The sequence below is a fragment of the Podarcis erhardii genome, assembly GCF_964252035.2.
Source record: "Podarcis erhardii genome assembly, chromosome: 7".
NCBI classification, from domain to species: Eukaryota; Metazoa; Chordata; class Lepidosauria; order Squamata; family Lacertidae; genus Podarcis; species Podarcis erhardii.
This window is the reverse complement of record NC_138511.1, coordinates 66974406-66990441: the sequence shown is the minus strand read 5'-3', so window position 1 is coordinate 66990441 and position 16036 is coordinate 66974406. Positions and strand designations below refer to the sequence as shown.

The window sequence follows — 16036 nt, the reverse complement described above, 5'->3', positions numbered from 1 at the left end:
GCAGGACCTGCTCACAGTTACCGTAACAATGTGGACTGACTTCCTCTTTGTCTTATTTCCTGGAGGATTTGGAGAGAATTGAGAGCTGCTCAATAGAAATAATAGTGACTGTTGCCATTCCTATTTATGATGCTGCTTTTAATGTAGCATATTTTCAATGCTTTTTCATGTCTAGCAGCTTTTTGGCTCTATTGGTTACCTCTATTCCTCAGCTGACATCTAGCAGCCGCCATTCCAACAGCCTGCAGCAGACAAAGATGGAAGCTGAGAGAGCAGCTCCATTTGGCTCATCCTTTTCCTGTTTCCATTCCAGCTGGTCATTAAGAACTAATATGTACCTACAGGAATTGGTGCCTGAGTTTGCATGGTTTCCTTTTCCTCCTCACCTTTGTTCCTTTTGTGACATGTCTTTTAGATGGTAGGGACTGCTTTGTTTTTATTGATATTATATAAGCAGCTGTGGGAACATTTTCAGCTAAAGAGCAGATAAACACCCTTCCAATATTTTAAATGAATAAATATCAATATGACCAATGTGTTATATGTAAGGTGACAATGCAGGAAGCACACAAATCCCTCTCCCTCTGCCACCACCTCCGACCCAGATTTGTACCTTTACAAGCTGTACATCCTGGTGATTTAACTGGCTCTGGGGCAACTTGTCCTTCTGGGTTATCCACAAGTGCTGGAGGACTTGTTTGGCTGTCAGGCGCTGATGAGGATCAACGTGGAGCATCTTCGATACCAGGTCCTGCAACAAGCATTCAGAGAATATAGCTGCTGTATGCCTTTTTCACCTGGGTGACCTATAAATTCACAGATTTTTGACTGGCTGATTAAGCCCGCACTGCTATTTCTCAAGTTCCTGGCTATATTTGACACCTGTTCCCAGAATCTGACTTTGGTCGTCTTATAGAAGAAAGCGTACCCTTGATAGCCAGGTGTAGACCTGTGTCTTCTACAGAGAGTAAACTTTGTTTCTTGTGCATCTGACGACTTTTAAAAGTACTTAGGGGACCCCCCCCAATCTCTCTCTTTCCTCCAACCCTTCTTATTGTAATAGCTCTTCTATTTAATCTACACTCCTATACCATTCCAAGTACCCATTGGTGGCAAGAGGACTGCATAGATTACTATCAATCCATAGGGGGAATTTCTGCATTCCAAAAAAGGCTGATAACAAGATACCAGTCCATTGTAGGAATAGGAAGACAGAGCTTCCTGAAGTGTGTGTGCTGCTTTGATTCAGGACCCCAGCGGGCAACAACCCAGCCACATTTTTGAGGGTGGACACAGATGACCTTCCCTAGGACCTCTTAACTTCCTGCCCCCATTGATACTGCCTTTGCTGTATTGATTTCAGTGCCTGCAACAAAAAAAACCCTTCTCTGTTTAGGCAAGCCTATCTTGACATGCAATCTTATTTTATTATATGTATTTTAAAATAATGGCTGATTTTACATATATTTTCATAAATTTCAAGTGAACTTGCTTTTAACTTTTGATTTTGTGAGTTTTTCTTAATAAACATTAAGCAGGTATGGGTGATTAAGTGGTTTATAAATCCTGTTGATTAAACAAATAATTTTAAAAGCCAAATAATGTCACCCTTTTTCATACATTTAGAATCTAGTGCTGACTAGATTCTAGCCACCATCTCGCTTCACCCTTCAATGCCCTGGATGTTCAATTATTCTGGAGCATCATGAAGGAAAAAATGTCTGCCGCCTCACAATGAAACATGGAAGTCACCAGGCCCAATATTTGGGGAGATACCAGAAGTCTAAATTTCTCTTATATGACACACACTGAACATGTAGAAAATTCTTGCCATTACCATGGATGTTGGTGGGGTTATTCACGCTCCAAGCCAAATTATAATAATTGGGGGATAGTCAACTAAGTTCTACTCAAGACTCATTGAAATGAATGAACATAAGTTAGCCATGTCTATCAACTTCAGTGGGTCTGCTCCAAGTAAGACTAGCATTGAATACCACACCCTAAGGTCTGGGCAATGAGGTCAAGAAACTCTGCAACCAGGGCTGAACATCCAATACTATTTTGGTAGACCTGCCTATTTTATGTAAAAGCACTCAGTATCAACATCTCGCACACATCTCTGCCCATTTACGATCCGCATGTTTTATTCTGAAGGGCAGGGAGGAAAAGATGGAGCAGAAGATGTAGGAACGAGATCAGGATGTGTTATAGGATGGGGGCAAGAGAAGCAGAAGCCACAGACAGCATTCAGGGAACAGGCACCACAGCCTTGCAAATATTGCCTGAAAACCGCAGAGTTTGAAACTAGAAAACAAAAGTGAGCAAGGAAATGTTCTCAGGAATCCAAGTGTTGCTCCACACAAAAATTCTGCAGAGAACTGAAAGGGACCAATAGCTCTCCAGATACCATGCTAATGACAAGAGCAAGGTGCAGGGGTCACTTCTCTGCAGGACAGGAATTCCTTCCTTTGGAGTCCAGGGATATAGCAAGCCCCTGCCCCAAGCCAGAAGAAGGATGGCAACACCCAAACTCCACTTTGAACACTGGCACTCACTCTTACCTTGGCTGCGTCCGAAACTGTGTCCCAATTCCCCCCTTTGAGGGAGAACTTTCCCCCACCTATTCGCATGAGGATCTCCTCAGGGGTGTCGCCAGGCCCATTTGCAAATGGGGTGTACCTGCAAGAGAGGAAAAATAGTATTTTTATTTTAAAAACTGCAACACTATGGTAGCAGATGGGAAGGAGGGGTGGTAAGCCTGGAACAGGGGGAGGAAGGAGGTAAGGTTGTAGATGGGGGTGGGGTGGGGGTGGAACTAGCTAGGGACAAAGAAGAGGTGCTAAACTCCTAGCAGAGACTTCAGGGGATATAAAGCTTTTCTGCACAAGTTGCTTTTTTGCAAAGAAAGGGGTAAAAAAATACCTCCATGATAGCTGGGATTCTCAGGAGAGACAGATAGACAGACACAGTCTCCACACTAGAAGATGTCATAAATCATTATAATTATGACCGTGCAATAAGTCAAAAGTGCCTTATTATAAGCTGAATTATATGCTCTAGTCTGTCAGTGATTGGCTGGGTGTAGAAGATTTTGCCACAGGGCAAAGGGTTGGCCAGACCGACCTTCAGGTTCATTATTGCTCTACAATTGTTAATAATATGTTCACATCAGTTTTTAAATGTACAATTTGTAGCAGTAGTAGTAGTGGTAACAACAACAACAACAAAACTATACTCACAGCAGTTTTTCTAAAGTTTAGAATCCCTGCTTAGATGTATTCAAAAAGAATGGGTGGCACCATATAAAACTGTTTTAAGAGGTACCCGCCAGCTGGAAACAAAGAATAATCTTTAATGGGGGTGCCTCAAAAACAGTTCCAGGTAGGCCCTGTTCTGTGCCAGGTGTTGGGAGAAGTGAAGCCAAGGCTGAGTGGAAGTGTACATACTTGGAATGCAGAAGGTCCCAGTTCAGTTCCTGAGTCTTTGCCAGAAACCCTGAAGACCTACACGGCCAGTCAATACTGAGCTAGTTTGGCCAATATTCCCACCTGATAGAAGGCACTTTCCTATGATCTATGCAGGTCAACCTATTTACTATGTTACTAAGCAACCCCTTCCTGGCACTGGTGGTGGTGGTGGGGCACTCATGGAAACTCATGAGATCTCACTGGAACCCAGTAGCGGCTGCTGCTGGTGTTTCTCTGTTGCTGGAGGCAGGTGATCTGTTGTGGGGTGGGGGGTCAGATCTGCCACCCCCATGCATCTTGCCATCTAAACAGATTGCTTCATACTGCCTCATTAAAAGGATGGCGCACTGGGGATCTCCACTGAGCACTGCCCAATCTCCATAGCTGCATCCAGTTGCAGCCACTGAGCCATTATCTCATTCCTCCAGTGAACCCTGGGTAAAAGGGTCTTCACGATTTGGGATTCCTCACCCCCACCCCATGTAGTGTATCGCTCCCCTCAGCCCCATGCTCTTTGCCTCTTTCCAAAATCATTGGGATTCCCATCAGGCCCTACATTCTTCCTTCAACCACTGGGGCTCCTGAGAAACACCAGAACAGAAGGACACTTTGTGGATTCAAGGAAAACGCTGACACCTAGTGGTTAAGACCAGTTCTGGGACACCCAAGCTAAGGGTGTGGCGCACCTTCCATTACAAGAGAATATTATTCCACAGCAATCTTGGGGACCGCTTGGCTATCATCGGAAGGCACCTGATGTAGCAGCCTCACTAGGGCTAAACAGATCAGAGTGGTAAGTGCCTTGAGTCCTATCTACGTCACCAAGTCCCTCTGAAGAGAGGCAGGATACAGTCATTGACATGCATCTAGCTGTAAGGTTAGGGCCAGCCAATGACATTTCACTGCCTCAGGTGGAGCAGCAAATGACATTCTCTTCCCCCACCCCAGTCAAGGTGTGTCATACCCAACACTGTTCAAGTTGTTTGGCACCTGAAGCAGAAAATCTCACATGCTCCTCTCCCTCCTGGTTGGTAAAAATGCAACAATAAATTAAATAACTAAACAGTTTGCTGCCATTTCATGACACCTGATTGGGGGGGGCACCTCACTCTGCAAAAAGACAGTTTGTTGCTGGAAGTGGAAAAAAAAGATGGGGTCCCCACACCCCAGTTCCATGCCCAAAAGCTGACCAGACTGGTAATTGATTCTAACTGCAACACAGGTGACAAAGATAACAACCCAAATATCCACATTTGAAAGCAGCAGGCTGCCAGGTGGACCAGGATGAATGGTTGGTGTGTGCCATTACTGTCCACACTCCACATCCCATACCCAGCCTCTGTTCCCCAAGGCAGCTGCCTCTCTCCACCTAATGTCTTACTCTGTAGGCTGGTCCTACTCTGACAACTGGCATGTGCTCAGTGTAGTAGTCCATGCTATTTGCTGGAGATCCAGGACAGTTAATAGGCATCCATCTAGAACCAATAAGAAACCTGGGGCTGCAATGTTTAATGGATCGATTTGAATAGAAACTCTTTAATCATCTGAAAATGTGCATCTGATTAAAACTAAGTAGCATCTTTTTAAAAAATCATTCATACAAATGCTCATAAAAACTGCAGATGGAAAGCGCCACCCTAAAACAGGCATTTTATCTTCTTATAGAGGACAGAATGACTCTTATTAAGATGATGTCAGCTACACACGTGTGTATCATGTAAAAATGAAGAGTATATGCTTCTTGCTTTAGAAATACTGTTTTTACCTAAATCTTTAATGCTTAGCCACTGACTCCCCTGCCACTTCCCCCAGGGTAACCCTTCCTCCTTCCACCCAATGCAACTGCAAATCCCTTTTCACTTACCCAGCACTATTATGAAAGTGCTCCTCTCTCTTATTTTACCTTCATTTTTCACTTTCTGCCCCATTCCCATGCCTCCTCCTGTTGTTTCCCCCCAGCCCTTTCAAGGAACCCAGTGTAATCCTTGCTCCCCACCACCACTTTCACCAGCCATCTCTGTTATCACATTGATCTCTCTCCCCACTTTCCCTCACATACAGACACAGACTAATATTTGCCTCTCCCAGTCTCCTTCAAGAACCGCCCCCTTTAACCCCACCCTGCCCCCTTCCAGCAGCCCTATATTGGCTATCAACCCTCCTCCAGGACCTACCTTCTTCCCTCCTTACCATATTCCCCCTTATTCCTTCAAATACTCCCATAGCTTGAAACGCCCCCTTCAACCCCAGGCACTGCCACCTGCCCTCTCCCCAATTCCTCCTCCTCCTCAGCTTTCTACCCCCCATCATTAGAGCCCTACAATTCTCTCTCACATACACCTTCACTCCTCCCCCCATATTCCCCCTCAGTCCTCCAAATACCACATTGAGCCCCATGCCAGTTCCACCTGTCTCAGCCTCTGCCCAGGCCTTATTTTGCTGCCACCCCACAGTCATTCACCACCACAGACATGGCTCCCTCCTTTTTCCTTCTCCTTCCTGTGCCTCCTCTTCTCCTCCTTCCTGACCTCCACCACCATGGGTGATGCTGTCCTTGCTCTGCAGGGAGCTTCTCTAAACAGATGGGTTCCCAGCATGGCTGCTTACTCAGGCTGCCTACTCTTCTCGGTCCTCCACCTTCTGTCGTGGTGCCTGGCTGTCTCCCGCCTGCTTCTCCCTGCCCTGATATTAACCTGCCCCCACTTGCTTCTTGCTTCTCTTCCCCTGTCAACATGCTGTTTTCGCAGGGCAACCTCACCCTGCCCTGCCCCTAGAACCTTGGTAAACAGCCAATGAAAACATTGTGATGATGGACTAGTGCAAATATTATATAGAAATGTGTGTGCATGTGGGCACATGTGCATGTGTGTGGTGTAAAAAAAATAATCATACAATTAAGCAATTAAATTTTTGCAGGGAGCTAGCATGGTGTAATGCTTAAGAGTGATGGATTAGAAATAGGAAGGACTCAAATCTCTTGCTCAGCCATTAGGTACACTGGGTGATCATGGGCCACTCATTCTCTTCTAGCTCAACCTACCTTACAGGGGTGTTGTGAAGGTAAAAGGCAGAGAGAGGACAACCATGTATGTCCCCACCCCCTTCAGCTCCTTGGTGGAAGGGTGGGATAAAACTGTAATAAATAAATAGGGCTGAAAACCTACTGTTAACCAAGCACAATGGATGCTGGCACCTACCCTGCCAACATTGTGTAGAGGAGGATCCCTAAGCTCCAGATATCACAGGCTTCATCATAACCTTGTCGCTTCAATACCTAAATGAGATAAGGACCAAGAAAAATGAGAGAGAACATCAGGTCACATCCATACCACACATTTAAAGCACTATTATACTACTTAGAATGCTGGTAGCTGTCGCTTGTTAAGGATGCTGAGAGTTCTTAGGAGACCCCTTACAAAGCCACACTTCCAGCATCATTAACAAGCTACAGTTCCCAGGATTCTTGGGAGAAAGCCAAGTGGTACAGGAGTGCTTTATCTCCCCAGTAAGAATGAGAATGAATGCAATAAGAAGTGGGGACAACTTGAGCTGGTAGCTGCTTGGCTCTAAAAAGAAAGTAGCGAAGAGAAGAACATGAGTGGATTTTATCTGTTTTTAGGCCTGTAGCATCATGAACTAAAAAGACATTGCGTCAAACACACAAAAGCCCAAACTCAGAGATGTTTAGGGACATGTGTGTATGGTGTCTCACAGCTGAGTCTCAGAACACATTTTTGCCATACGACATAGGTGGATCTGAGAAACCCAATTTTGCCTGCCAAAAGTTTTAAAAAAGCTATGGCAAAGCCAACAATTGGCCACCATAACTGCTGTATAAAGAACAAGAAGATTTTTTTTCTGGAATAGTAGAGAGATAATCGATTATTTGCTGATGGGTGGAGATTAATACTCTGCATATTAGCTTTCTGTGTTTGCTTTAGCAGCCCAATGGATTAGACAAAATTTCACTGAACAACATGGGGTCCAGTGTGCTGGAGACAACTGGTGCTAAATTGTACCTCAGTACTGTTTGCATTTTTTGTGATGGCCAATGTTTTTTAGCAGATAAATTTGACTGCCTGCCTGATGCATCTGCCAAGCAGAGCATACAAACCACCAGGGGTCTATTAATCTACTGAATATAATTCTGTCATATTATAATCTGCAGCGCAGACATCTTGATATCATCTAGTTTGTTCTAGGCCTAAGATGATTTGGTGAAACTGGCTGTTTACTGGGAAGGCAATTCTGGTCTATGTTGAGCAATCAAACTGTGTGTGAACCTGTTTAGCAACAGTTAGGCCAAGCAGGGAAGGGACAGCTATCAGGTCAAAATGGAAGTGTCCACGTCAATCAATGTAAATGTCATATTTGTACAATAGCTAGCAAGAGGCACCATCAGTACAAGGACACATTCCAGCTGGGCACAGTGGAAATCTGCTTGTTTGCACCTATATGCTGAAATGGTTGAGAACAGTAGAATGAGTGTATTTTGCAGACTATGGCAGCAATAGATGCAGCGAGGCTCATGAGCTACTCACCTCTGGAGCCACAAAATTGGCAGTATAGCAAGGGGTCATGAGGAGCCCATTGTCTGCCCTCAGCTGCTTGGCGAAGCCGAAGTCACAAATGCGAATAGACTCTGGGTTGCCAGATTCATCTACATAGAGGATGTTGCTAGGTTTCAAGTCTCTGTGGACCACCTGTGAAGGCAACAGTGGAAACCACAGGTTATTCCCTCCGGTCATGGCTGCCTTCCAATTTACAAACAATAGCTATGTATTCACTTATACCTTGGTTTTTCTGTTCAAACACACTCTAAGTTTCATCCTTCTGACACTAGACAAATACCTTAATATCTACCAGGCGATTTAAGCCCCTAATTGGTTATGTTGCTTCTCCCCCGTTGACATACTTGCTTCTTTGCAACTGGATGAGAGAAGGAGAGATCTCTGCAGCACTGGCAGGCTTCTCCATATCTCCAACTTACGCCTTGCGAGTGAAGATATTCCACAGTCTTGCAGATTGTGTGCAGGACAGAGCTGGCCTCCCTTTCAGAGAAGCACTTCTGCTTGAGGATCCGATCCAGCAGCTCCCCTCCTCTCATTAAGTCCGTCACCAGGTAAACATGCTTGCCATCGTCATACACCTATCAGATGGACATGTTTTAAAGAAGTTACTATTTAACTACACTCCTGAAACCTTTTATAAGCATACAGAGTGGAATTTACGACCAAGTTATCCAGCTTCGCATAGAGTCCATTAAAGGGTAGGAAACTGTACAGGGCAAAGTGTGTCCTATACACATTTGTTCCACGATGCACACAAAATTTAGTAACAGGGACAAAACTTGGCTTTGTGGTGGGCTTGGGTGTTGTGATGCCCAGTCCATGAACCTAGAGAAACTGCTGCATCTGATCCAGCAAAGCACAGCTGGAAAAAAGACAACCTGCATGAGGGCACAGTGACTAGTCTCTCAGGGAAAGTGTCCGTTTCATGCTGGTTCCCAGGCATCCAGAAACACATTGCCATTGCAAGGGCAAGTTCTGTGCTGCAACAAAGGAGATTCAAAGCTATATTGGAGGGAAACATCAGAATTCACTTGCACACGGCTATGTAGAGACTATGAAACTTGCAAGGCTATTGCTTTGCAAAAGGTCGACTGCGTATCCAAACTGGATGGCACAGAGGGAGAGGAGGGACACAAATTTACATGTTTTTATGGAAGAACTACAATTTTAGTTCCTGAGACACATGCAACCCACCAGCAAGCAAGGCCCTGAGCTTCCAATCAACCCTATTCTATTATTACACTCACATCCTTCAGGGTGATGATATTTGGGTGCTGTCCATACCGTAGGAGTATCTCAATCTCCTCTGAGGGATCCTGCTTACTCTTGTCAATCACCTGCAAGAAGGTACCTCACTTATTGCAAAGCCACATCAATTTAGCATTTATATCACATGAGTGTTCAAAAACACTTTGCATACATTGGCTCAGTAATTGTTCCAACAGTCCTCTAGCATTATCCCCATACTGCAGACTGAGGCTGAAGACATAAGACAGAGACAGAGAGGGCAGCAGCAGCACAAATGCCCGAAGCCACCTGGCAAATCCATGGTGGTACTGAGATTTGAAATTTGAGTTCACTTAACTACTAGGCTGCACCAACTCAGGTCCAATGTCTTGCTGTGCAAAGAGAAGGTTGGGACTCTGGAGTCTGATGCCACAAGGCTTAGGATTTAAGTGCTGGTTGCCAGCCTTGGCTCCTCCTCTCCGTAAAAAAAGCATTTGCAAATAAAAATCTCCTTCAACAATGACATGAGATTTTTTTTTTTTAAAAAAAGGTACAGCTATTCATGAGCAGGTTGACGAGAGAGGCTCTGACCTTGACAGCGTACTCTGTTCCCGTTGCCTTGTGAATGCAGCGCTTGCACACCGAGTAGGAACCTACGCCAATGGCCTCCTTCACCACGTAGCCGTCACTAAACTGGTGGTTCTTACCATGCAGTTGCTGGAAGGCAGATTGAGTACAAAGAGAAGAGGAGGGGGAGAATTTAGGCTGCTTCAGTGGGCCAAGGTTCCTATGCTGACTGAGGCACACAAAGGACTTCAGTCTCTTTAATTTTTTTACTTCAAAAAGAGGCTGTAAGCTGTGGGTGTGCGGAGGACCCAGACTGGGCCTCCAGGTGAGGTTTTTTTGGGGGGAGGTTTAACCTTTGCCCTCCAGAATGATTTCCCCCATGAACATCCTTCCCCAAAACACTGCTACTTTCCTCTGAAAGTCCCTGGTTCAATAGGGCTGTAAATAATAATAATAATAATAATAATAATAATAATAATAATAATAATATATTATTTATACCCCGCCCATCTGGCTGGGTTTCCCCAGCCACTCTGGGCGGCTTCCAACTGAATATTAAAAACAATACAGCGTTAGACATCAAAAACTTCCCTAAAGAGGGCTGCCTTCAGTTGTCTTTTAAAAGTAAAATAGTTGTTTATCACTTCGACATCTGCTGGGAGGGCGTTCCACAGGGCAGGCGCCACTACCGAGAAGGCCCTCTGCCTGGTTCCCTGTAACCTTACTTCTCGCAATGAGGGAACTGCAATGAGGGAAAAAGAGCCTGTCTGAATTCCTGGAGAGCCTCTGCCAGTCAGTGTGGACAGTACTAAGCTAGATGGATGGTGACTCCGTATAAGGCAGTCCTGAAGAGATCATTTGCGTCTGACGAAAACTGCCTCTAGGCTGTGAAATGTCTACCTTATCTTTTGAAATGCATGCTATTTTGTCATGTTATTTGCTTTGGAAATGGGGGGTGGGAGAGACCCAAGGCTATAATTTTGGGAAGGCAGCTTCAATTAAGCCCAGCTCTACTTCAACACGCTGCAGGCCCACCCCACCAGCTCTCACGATGCTTGTCTGTGACCCTCCCCACCTCTTCTTACCTGTACCATAGAATGCAAAGGCACTGGTGGGGATTTGGCCTTCTCATCCTCATTCAACCCAGTGGCCACAAAGCTGAACCCTCGGAAGAGCTGATGGGCCCCTGCGCTAGGCGGAATCCCAGGGGAGTCTGTAAAAGGGGAGGGAGGGAGGAAAGAAGAAAACAAACTGTATTGAAACAGCAGCTTGTTGCCAGGTGGCTGTTTTATGCCCCCTCCGAACATTCAAGGCAGCCCCAAGGTAAAGACCATCAAGTGAGAGCAATCCAGGGACAATAAAGTTTTCCTTGATTCCACCTGCCATGTTGGAACAGAAACAAATGAGAAGGGCATTTCACATGGTTCCACTTTTGCTAGGCTGTAGCATTTGGGGAGAGGCAGAGGAGAGAGCTAGATGACAGAATACTCCCTTTTAGATAAGGTCTCTCTGTACATCCCAGGATACTAATTTTATTAGACTTTCATTAGCACACAAGGAAGATTTTTATACTGGAAAAGCAAATGGGGAACTTCTGATCCTGCAGATGGGCATGAAACATCAAGCAAAACCCATCCACCAAGCTTCCAAGGGAGAAAATATGCAAAGATCACTGCAAAAAAAATCCCAAACTGAACTTGGGCATTAATGCATGATCTTAAAACCAAATTCAGGGCTTCTTTTGTGTCCTATTAACAAGCAGTTGTATCAAATGGTAATTTTGATGGGTCTACACTGAGTAGAATTTAGTTGGGTATAACCCAACATGTCCAGACATCAGGGTTTAAAAGGCCAGGGATGGGGAATGTGTGGCCCTCCAGATGTTGCTGAACTACAACTCCCATCTTCTCTGTCCACTGGCCATGCTGGCTGGGGCTGTTGGGAGTTATAGTCCAGCAACATTTAGAGGGCACTGTATTTCCCATTCCCAGTTTAGGCTTAATGCAGCATCATGAGACACCTCTCTTATTGTGCCAAAGTCCAAAATACGAACCTTTTGGTGTTCGTGAGGTAAACTCTTTGTCAAAATAAAAGGTATCATCTGGTTGGCCAACGGCAGGTTTGAAAGGTGGCTTGATTTCTCGGCGAAAGAGTTTCTGCGGAGTGAAAAGGTATACACAAGAGGCAGCTGAATCCATTTCACCAAATAAGTCATTCCAAAAACTGCGACACAGATGCACCAAGAAAGCCACAAGGAGGAGGAGCAAAGCAAAATTCTGATCAGAGGCCTTGTTCTCCCCCAGGTGCTAACCTGAACCTGGAGCACATCACTTTGGAAAGGTGGGATCACATGACAAAATGCTCCTTCATGCAAAAACATTATCTTTATATGAAGCAGGGGTGGGGAACCTTTTTGGCTTTATAGGCCAAATCTTTATCCCACCCCACTGCTGGGTCAACTGTGACAGGCAGGTCGTCCTGCCCATTTCTCAATTACCTGACATCATGACGACAGCAAATGACTGACCTTTCAAAGAGGGCTTGTGGGGGTCTTTGCCAGTGTGTTTCCTGCAGGGTATGTGCTGGCAAAGCAGTGCCCAGCAGGACTGAACCCTGCCCATCAGCTGATGTCACATGGGAACGGTTTGGGGGAAATGGCATCACGGGACAACATGGACTAAAGTTGGCTGCCATTTTGCATACATAGAACTGCATAGACCAGAGTTAGGATAGCAATTGGTTGGCTTTTTAATCTGAAAGGAGACCACCACCCGCAGCTGCTCTCCAGCTATTTGCATAATTTTGGGGAGCCACAGAAGTTGCTTTCAGGACCCAGAATTCTAGTTCCCTTCTCTGGAACAGCCAGTATGTCCAAACTAGCACCTATCACAGCAAATCAAAAGCCATAGCTGTACTGTTTCCCAGTTACAGATGTGAATTTTAAAGAACTTGCAGGACTGAAGAGAAAAAACTGAGAGGAAAAGACTGGTACTCACATTCCAGTCAATAGTGGAATAGAAAGGGTGGCGCTTTATTTCCTCAACACCATCTGGACCAGAACCTGAAACAGAAAGACACCATTTTGTTTATTATGCTGCAAACTGTTCTGTGACTTTCTGGCAAAGGGTTGTCTATAAATTTCTAAATAAAAAAAGTAAAAAGAGTTATCTTGATGGCTCGACTACATGGGCATTTGATCTGATTCAATAGGGGTCTCCTGACTGTATTGCTAACATTATCACAGCAGGAAGGGATAATCTGTGACTGTCCAGATGTTGTTGAAACCCAGTTCCCGCCAGAATAGTCAATGACAATGGAGTTGGTAGTCCAGCAATGTCTATCTGGAGGGTCACAGGTGAGCCACCCCTGCACTGTAGCTCTCAGTTTTGAGCTAAAGCATGAAATAGGAAGGGGGGAAGCATCCTTTGAGGATTTCTCACACACACACACACACACCCTTCGATTTCCATGATATTGCTGATACCAGGGTAGCTAAGGTGCTATTTCCCCCTGTATATTCCTGCCTGGCAACTGTGCTCCACAGATGGAGCATTGCTGGGAGTGCTGCATGCCCCAGAGGTGCACTTTGTACTAGAAGCCGGGCTTTTAGTGTTGTGGTTCCAGCCCTCTGGAATCGGCCTAGTGTCTTGCTGTTTAGGCAGATACTGAATACATTTTTGTTTAAGAAGGTATTCCCTGGTGTGTGACCCACTCATTTTATGGAACTTTAACTGTATGACTGAAGAAGCAGTTTCATTGTTTTAGAGTCTGTATCATTTGCGTTTCATTCCATTATTCTACACTGCTTCTATGGCTTCTTGCTGCCAAGCAGCTTATAAATCTGCAAAACAAACAAACAAACCCACCCCTCTGAACCCTAATAAAAGTTTTAATTTCACAGGAGGATTTAAACTTTTTGTGCCAGTGACTTCCAGCAGCATTGTGCCATGTCGCTGAAAAAACTCAATGTGCATCTGACTACCGATCTGTTGCAGACTTTTTTGTTTCAGGGATGTGGTTGGATATAAAGCAAGTCGGGACATCTTACCTAACCTATTGGCTGGGTTCCTCTTGAAAAGGGCTCGCAGGAGACTCTGCGCTTCAGAGCTCAGAAACTGGGGCATGCCCAGCTTTGCTCTAAACAAAAGGCAAAGAATTGTGCAACCAACCATGAATCACAGAGAGAAAGAGAAGGCAGCAAACAGACTGTAGCATCTCCATCTCCCCAACACGCCACCGCCCTCTGCTGTCTTTCCTCTCACAGGACAGAGCCAAAGGATACAGTGTGCTCTGTCAATTCCACATCACAAACCTGGGCTCTTGAAATGGCCAAGGGGACACAGAACTATGCTTCCAATGTAAGGGTGGGGAGCCTCCAGTCCGTGGACTAAATGTGGCCCCCCAAATCTCTATATTTGGCTCTCAAGTCTCTTCAGAAGCCACACACCCCATCATGGCCCTGCCCCAAATCCTCCTCTAGTTTTCCCCTTGCCTGGAATGTGCCCTTCAACTGTGACATCACCTCTTTCTTGCCTGAATGGAGAGAGGTCTATAAAGAGCTGTAGAAACTGCAGACTTTTCATGGCTGGAATTTAGCCTGTTGTACGAAAGCTAAAAGCCATACCTGAGGTTCTGCCTGCTTATGCCTCTGACCCTGTCTACCACTGGCATGCAGACCCTGAAAGGTTGGCCATGAAGGAATGCAGCCCCCAGGCTACAGAAAGGTTCTCCATCCTTGTTCCAATGGCATGGCTTCCGAGCGCATACAGCAGAGATCGGCAACCGGCAGACCCTGGGTCCAAACCACCCCCTGCACTCCCTTTGGCCCACCCATGATCCACTCCAGGGAAGACCAAGGAACAGCCTCTGTGACACTATGCAGTAAATCATTTGGTGGTACTGGGCAAAGGAAGGCCTTCCTTGTAAACGAGTTGCTGGCTGGGTCTTTTAGCGCAAAGCAAACCCTCTGCAGCTGTGTGGTCTTACTTGAGAATGAGAGTCATTGTCTCCTTCCGGTCCTTCCCCTGGAACGGCAGGGCCCCCGTCAGCATCTCAAACTGCAAAGGAGAGCAAGCAAAAGTATTACACTCATGAACCAGGGGGCCCTGGGGACAACTTTCAGTGGTGCTTAATGTTACATATCCCATCATCATTTTTCATGGGCCATGCTGGCTGGAGCCAGTGGAAGTTGTAGCCCAGCAACAGCTGAAAGGTCCCGTGCTGGCTACCTCTGGACTGGAGGGTCCGAGTAGGACCAGTGTTGGGGTAGGTTTAAATCTTTGCTCAGTCATGGGCCTCCCTGGGTAACCTTGGGCATGTCGCCATCTCTCAGCACAACCAACCTCACAGTGTTGTTGCAAGCAGTATGCTCAGTTCCAAAAATAATTCCTCCTTGAGGTGAGGGATTCAGTGTTCAATAAAGAGGCTGATTCTATTGGTGCTGGCTGGCCAGAAAGAGGTGTAAGTGGTGGCAGCCACCTTTCACCTTCCTGGGCAATGGCAGCAGCACCACCCACGGCTGCTCTTTCACTCTGCCAACTGAAGAGGAACAAAGGATGCATTTGATAAAGTGACCTCCTCTCCTCCATGACAGCTTAGACCAGCCATTCTCAACCTGTGGGTCCCCAGATGTTGTTGAACTACAACTCCCATCACCCCTGGCTAGCAAGGCCAGAGCTCAGGGATGATGGGAGTTGTAGTCCAACAACATCTGGGGTCCCACAGGTTGAGAACCGCTGGCTTAGACAAAAGAAACTTGTTCCACAAGGCCCCCTGTGCTGTTTTCACCCCTTTTTTAAAAAAACAAACAAAAACCTTAGCAAGGCCAGTTTTTACATTTAATTGCCACAAGATGGCAGCACTTCTTCAGCTAACTCCCACCCTCACTAGCAGCCTCCACACAGCCAGCCAGTGATTTTCAAAATGCTTCCCTACACCCAGTGGCGTAGCGTGGGGGGTGCAGGGGGGGCCGGCTGCACCGGGCGCAACATCTGGGGGTTAGGGGGCGCAAATCCACGGGTTAGGGGGCGCAAATTACTTGCCTTGCCCCGGGTGCTGACAACCCACGCTACGCCACTGCCTACACCCTCCATTCCTGAGCTGATGGAAGAGGTCTTGGGTGTGGTATTGAGGGCTCTTAGGACGATTGTCCTACTGGACAACAAGGTCGATGCTAAGGCTATCTTCTTGGGGGCATCCACA

The 16036-nt window shown here is 46.0% G+C and overlaps 1 protein-coding gene across 4 annotated transcripts in view; it reads right to left on the bottom strand.

Annotated features, from left to right (window-relative positions):
- Positions 1–16036, bottom strand: part of RPS6KA1 (ribosomal protein S6 kinase A1) — an 84130-nt gene that overhangs the window by 1830 nt on the left and 66264 nt on the right. For all 4 annotated transcript variants that reach the window (XM_081868890.1, XM_081868891.1, XM_081868893.1 and 1 more), the window contains 12 exons: positions 14822–14892; positions 13884–13972; positions 12832–12896; positions 11889–11991; positions 10921–11048; positions 9860–9985; positions 9289–9378; positions 8461–8619; positions 8012–8173; positions 6668–6744; positions 2565–2682; positions 614–751 (listed from right to left, as the gene is read on the bottom strand). In XM_081868890.1, coding sequence (XP_081725016.1) covers positions 614–751; positions 2565–2682; positions 6668–6744; positions 8012–8173; positions 8461–8619; positions 9289–9378; positions 9860–9985; positions 10921–11048; positions 11889–11991; positions 12832–12896; positions 13884–13972; positions 14822–14892 — 1326 coding nt within the window. The remainder of the gene's footprint in view (positions 1–613; positions 752–2564; positions 2683–6667; positions 6745–8011; positions 8174–8460; positions 8620–9288; positions 9379–9859; positions 9986–10920; positions 11049–11888; positions 11992–12831; positions 12897–13883; positions 13973–14821; positions 14893–16036) is intronic.